General features: G+C 42.6%; 1 protein-coding gene across 1 annotated transcript in view; it reads left to right on the top strand.

The window, feature by feature from the left end:
• Positions 1–736: 736 nt before the first annotated feature.
• The window catches only part of LOC139710231 (receptor-type tyrosine-protein phosphatase kappa-like), a gene marked incomplete at its 5' end in the record, with an annotated part of 52,536 nt that continues 47,272 nt past the window's right edge, over positions 737–6,000 (top strand). Inside the window, 2 exons of the mRNA XM_071622162.1 lie at positions 737–888; positions 2,569–2,700. Coding sequence (XP_071478263.1) covers positions 737–888; positions 2,569–2,700 — 284 coding nt within the window. The remainder of the gene's footprint in view (positions 889–2,568; positions 2,701–6,000) is intronic.

Genomic DNA, 6,000 nt, shown 5'->3' with positions numbered 1-6,000 from the left:
TATTTCTTCATAATTATATGTAGTGGAAGACAAATGTTTTATATTGGATCTAGAGAATTTATCTTTCGAAAAATTGAAACAATTTGAAATCGCATTTGAACTTGCAATCCCTCTTTAAACCCACATGGGCTGTGATGCATTTCATTCACTCCCTCAATACCACTTTCTGAATGTCAGTTTCTTGAATTTCAGTTAAATATACATATTTAATATTAACCTGTGGATGAAACACTTCTAAAAGGCTGTGTGGCCATGAAATGCATTGCATGCAAAAATTTACTGATCATTATTCTCAAAACCATTCATATGGTTATTAAGAAGGAAACATGAAAAAAAATATACTAAGTATTGATTCCTTTAAAGGACATCCAGGTGAGATTATTATTTTTTTTTATTTTATTGACAAGTGTCATTTACAAAGCTGTTGTTTTTTGCATGGCAAGTAGTGGTAACTTTTTTAGGATATGGTGAAAATTTGGCAGCAGAAGAAAACAAAATTTGAAGTTAATTAAAGGATAGAAGAACATCTTTTATATACCTTGACCAGTACTTAAGAAAGAGAAGGGTAATAGATTTTAAAGATTTTTTTCGATAGTGTTTCTGGAAAGATTGTACACAATTGTATCAATTTTTGCAGTGGATGATTTCTCTCATCTTCTGTATCTAGCAAAAAGGCAAGGGTGCAATCAATAAAGTTGATATCTTTTATGTCCAATTTGTTCATTCTTTTTACCAGTCCAAATGATTGTGATGTTGGTTACTATGGACCAAACTGCACGGATAAATGCCACTGTTTAAATGATGCACCATGTGACAAGATAACAGGAGAGTGTCCAAATCGGGAGTGTGCTCCTTACTTCAACATCTATGATGGAGTGAACTGCCAAGGTAATAGCACAACGTGCTTTTATGATTTTGTGAATTTCCTGCTAGTTTTTCTGAATTCATTCCTGAAACCCATCCATCAGCATTTCATACCTGTATGTGGGGACATTGTGTTTTTTTATACCACCGCATACACAAAGTGAATAAGGGTTATATAGGAATCAGCATGTGGTCGCTCGGTTGGGCAGTCAAGCAGTTGGTTGTAAATCTTGCGTCGTGAACTTCTCCTACAGTTTTGAAACAATTTTGAAGAAACTTGGATGCATGATGACATCGAGGTGTAGATGTGCAAGACATGTCTTCTGTGTGTTTGTCAGAGAAAGCATTGACATGGTAACCACAATTTACCCAAAACCTTGTGGAGTAAACTACTTCCACAGTATTGAAGCAATTTATTTCAGATTTGGTATGTATACTAATCTATAGGACTGGTGTAGTTATGCAAGACACACTGTGTTTGTACCGACAAAGTGTTACCATGGTAACAGTATACTTTCATGAAAATCTTGTGGAGTGAACTACTTCCACAATTTTGAAGCAATTGAAGTAAAATTTGGTGTACATGATGACACTGAGGTGTAAATGTGCAGGCCATCTTTCTTATGTTTGTCAGAGAAAGCATTGCCATGGAAACCACATCTTTCCCCAAGCCTTGTGGAATAAACTACTTCTACAGAATTTAAGCAATTTATTTCAAATTTGGTATGTATAATGATTTACAGATGTACACAATGCAGTTATGCAAAACACACTTTGTGTTTGTACCAACAAGGCAAATTGTCATGGTAACAGCATATTTTCTTGAAAATCTTGTGGAGTGAACTACTTCCATAATTTTGAAGCTATTGAACTCAAATTTGGTGTACATAATGATATTGAGGTGTAGATGTGCAAGACATATTTTTTGTGTGTGTTTGTCAGAGACAGCATTGCCATGGAAACCACAACTTTCCCCAAACCTTGTGGAGCAATCTACTCCCACAGTGCTTAAGCTATTTTTTTTTTCTAATTTGGTATGTATAATGATTTAAGGTATAGTTATGCAATGACACACTTTGCATTTGTACCCGGCAAGGCATTGCCATGGTAACAGTATATTTTCTTGTAAATCTTGAGGAGTGAACTACTTCCACAATTGTGAAGCAGTCAAACCCACAAGGTACTCACAAGGTACTCACAAGGTACTACACGCACACACACACACATACACACACGATGGAACCCTGATTCAATTCTTTTTCATAGGCATCTCAGTTGCTGAAGCAAGGGTGTTAATCACCTTTAGTGATATTTCTAGTCTGTATCTGGTATAAGTTAACAAAATCTGGTTAAACTAGCTCTAATTGCCTTTTAGTTTTATTCTGTATGTGTGACCTGCGTTTCTGTTTGTTTTTTTCTTAGTTTTTGCTGGCGGACTATACATCTTAATAATGGTCTTGTATCCCATCTGTTCCTTTGAAATAGCTTTCTTGAAATCAGAAATAAATCATGTAAACTATTATCAATGCCTAGTGATACTCAAATAATCATTTGATACATGCCAAACTCTACCAAATGGTAATGAACATTATCAAACCATCATTCTTGTGATATTGACTGATTGTGCAAAGTTTCTACCTTTCACTTTTGTATGAGTAACTGACATCAGTGAATCCATTGTCGTTTCTTTGCACGATCCACCAGAGTGCCCTGGAGCATTCTATGGCCTTGGGTGTATAGAGCCTTGCCACTGTGATGAAAGCACCTGTGACAAAGTGTCAGGAATCTGTACAGGACAGTGTCTACCAAACTGGGTGGAGAGGGACTGTCAAACAGGTAGTGTAGAGAATGCAACTTATAATAAAAATTTCTAATGATGGGAGCACTTTTGTCTGGTAGATAGGACTGGAGTTTTAACATCTGCATGAAGGAACTTTAGTTCAAATCCAGCCTAGTACATTCATCCTTATCAGGTTGTTTTACCCACAATGTCCCTTTTGACCCTGGTTTTCTACCTTGTAAGCTGGGGTGGTATTCTGAGGTCTTAATTAAGTCTGTAATTAACTTCGTTATTAAGTCGAGAAGTTAATAGGCCCTTAATCATGGGCAAAATCGGTATTCTGAGGACGTAATTAAGGTATGACTAAGTCCCCTATAATTATCTTAGGTTCCTCCCATCTAATTGTTATTCCATCCAATCAGACGCGTTGTTAGAAGCCAAAATGATGATCACGCGCGCAAATGTGCCCTCAATGCGCGCTCCTCCACACACCCCCTGTAATTACAACGCAAGAGCTCCATGCACACACTATGCGGTCTTTGATTGGGGTTGGGGGTTGGGAAGGTCCAAATGGGGGCCTGAATTGTACATTTTCATCTTCTTCCTGAAAACCTCACGATGGATTTTCGTCAAACTTGGCAGGTAGCATCCCTAGGGGGTCAGGATCTCAATTTATCAAAATGGGCACCATGCCCCACCCAGAGGGCCCCAGGGGGCCCCAATCCCCCCAAATTAGGGAATCTTAAAAAAATTTGGGCCCTTATTATACATTTTTATCTTCTACTTGAGAATGCCTGGTCAAATTTTAGTAGAGCTGTGAATAATTTAGATTAGTGACTGCATGAAAGGTGAACTTGCGATACTCAGGTGAGCGCTAGACCCACGGGTCTCTTGTCTTCTTCCAAGTCCTGATGACCATACACGAGTGGTGAATGTGGCAGGTGCAAGATGGCACTGGGAGCTGCTAGCCATGGACGTGCTTTCAGGCGATCAGAACGAGAATCATCGTTCTACAGCCTACCGGGGCAAGCGCATAGTTCAGCAGGCATTCTGACAACAGAGCAGCCCTCTTCAGGGACAGCACTGCTTCCCCTTCAGGGGGAAGGGTCTAGAAAAGGTGACCTAAAGAAAGCTTGCCTCATTTTCATCCTGTCAGAATATGGCAGCTGACTGGTCATCTACCACACGGTTGAAACACAAGAAATACGAAAGATGAACTCAAAATCCTCCCGCCGGAAAGCAACTTATGTGATGGAGCCTGGAACATCAGGACACTCATGAATAACCAAAACTGCAATAGACCAGAAAGTCGAACAGCACTTGTGGGTCGAGAACTGCTGAGATACAGCATTGATGTTGCTGCCCTCAATGAGACATGCCTTGTAGACACAGGGGAGATCACTGAGGCTGGAGCTGGATACACTTTCTTCTGGTCAGGGAAGGCACTGGATGAACGCAGGAAAGCAGGAGCTGGCTTTGCCATTTGCACAGCCCTGGTCAAGAACCTGAAGTCCCTCCCAAGAGGAATCAGAACCTCACCAAAGTGCTATGGTCAGTTCCCAAAGACGACAAGCTGCTGATACTAAAGGACTTCAATACCTGTGTAGGCAGAGATGCCCAGTCTTGGCCAGATGTCATTGGGCCACATGGCATCAGCCATGAGAACACCAACAGCCAACAAGCTGCTACTCGCTCTCTGCGCTGAACATAGACTCACCATCACCAAGACCCTATTCCAACTGCTGGACATTCACAGAGCTACCTGGATGCACCCAAGATCCAAGCACTAGCACCTGATTGACTATGTGATCACCAAGCACTGTGACATTCAGGATGTTTGCATCACGAGGGCAATGAGGGGAGCTGACTGCTGGACAGACCACCTGCTGCTGAGGTGCATACCATCCTTTTCCATTGTCAGCAGACACGGATGCCAGAAAGCTGATATTAAAAAGAAACTGGTTGTCCAGGAGCTCAATGAACCAAACAGAAATGAGACCCTCATAACCAACTTTGCGAACCATCTTCAACATCTGTCAGCAGAAGGAAACTATGAGAAGGCCTGGGCCAACTTCTGGGATTTAGTGTATGACTCTGCCAGTCTGACCCTAAGCTACATGGAAAGGAAACACCAAGACTGGTTTGACAACAACAACAGGGAGATCACCACCCTCCTCCAAGAGAAGAAAGTAGCCTTCAGAGCCTGGCTCAAAGACAAAGACTTCCAAGCTAAGCATGATCGCCTCAAGAACATCAGAGGAAAGGTGCAGACAGAGCTGCGACAGATGAAAGACACGTGATGGGAAAACAAGGCTGGAGAACTACAGCAGTACGCAGATGAGCACAACTCCAAGAAATTCTGTGCCGGTCTGAAAGACGTGTGTGGCTCTATGCCGAATGCAATGGCGTTCAATGTTCGCTCTACCAATGATACCCTGCTTATTGAGAAGAGCAACATCATACATCCCTGCAGTGAACAATTCAGCTAGCTGCTAAACAGACCTTCCCAGATCGACCAACAGGCCATTCAAGATATGCCACAGCGCCCAGTCGTAGCCTCGCTTGATGACCCCCAACATAGGCAGAAACCAAGGGGGCCATTGAGCAACTGCATGCGGGGGAAGCACCTGGTCCTGACGGAATACCCCCATAGATCTTCAAAGAGGGAGGTGAAGCTATTGCCATAAAGCTGACTGAGCTAGTACGGCAGTTCTAGGTCAAGGACACCAACATCGTGCATCTGTACAAGAACGGGGGGGGGGGGGGGGGGGAACAGAGCTTTATGTGACAACCACAAAGGTATGTCACTGCTGAGCATCGCAGGGAAGATCATGGCCCATGTTATTCTGAACCACATCACACACCACTTGCTGAACCATGTGGTCTTTAAGAGCCAGTGTAGATTTAGGATCAACAGGGCTACAATAGACATGGTCTTCGCAGTACGGCAGCTACAAGAGAAGTGCCGAGAACAAAACCAGAACCTCTACATCCTTTTCGTGGATCTGACAAACTTAGGCTTTTGACACTATCAGCCAAGAGGGCCTGTGGGCTATCTTGACCGAGCTAGGCTGCCCATCAAAGCTCGCAAGGATCATCCAGTCATTTCATGATGGCTCGATGGTTCGCATTGTGAAAAACGGAGATGTCTCTGACCCATTCTCGGTCTCTTAGACGTGAGGCAAGACTGTGCTATGGCTCCCACACTCTTCAGCCTAATTTTTGCTACTATGCTCTTTTGCGCCCTGTCCAAGTGTGATGCTGGTGTCACTATTCACTACAGATGTGACGGCTAATTCTTTGACCTTAGACGTCTGAAGCAAAAACCAAAGTCCTTGAGGCCCTAGTGAGAGACT

Source organism: Diadema antillarum, unplaced genomic scaffold, assembly GCF_040938485.1.
Source record: "Diadema antillarum isolate AM-2024a unplaced genomic scaffold, OU_Dant_1.0 seq00001511_RagTag, whole genome shotgun sequence".
Lineage (NCBI taxonomy): Eukaryota > Metazoa > Echinodermata > Echinoidea > Diadematoida > Diadematidae > Diadema > Diadema antillarum.
Note: the sequence above shows the minus strand (reverse complement) of the source record. Positions and strands in the feature narration are given on the sequence as shown.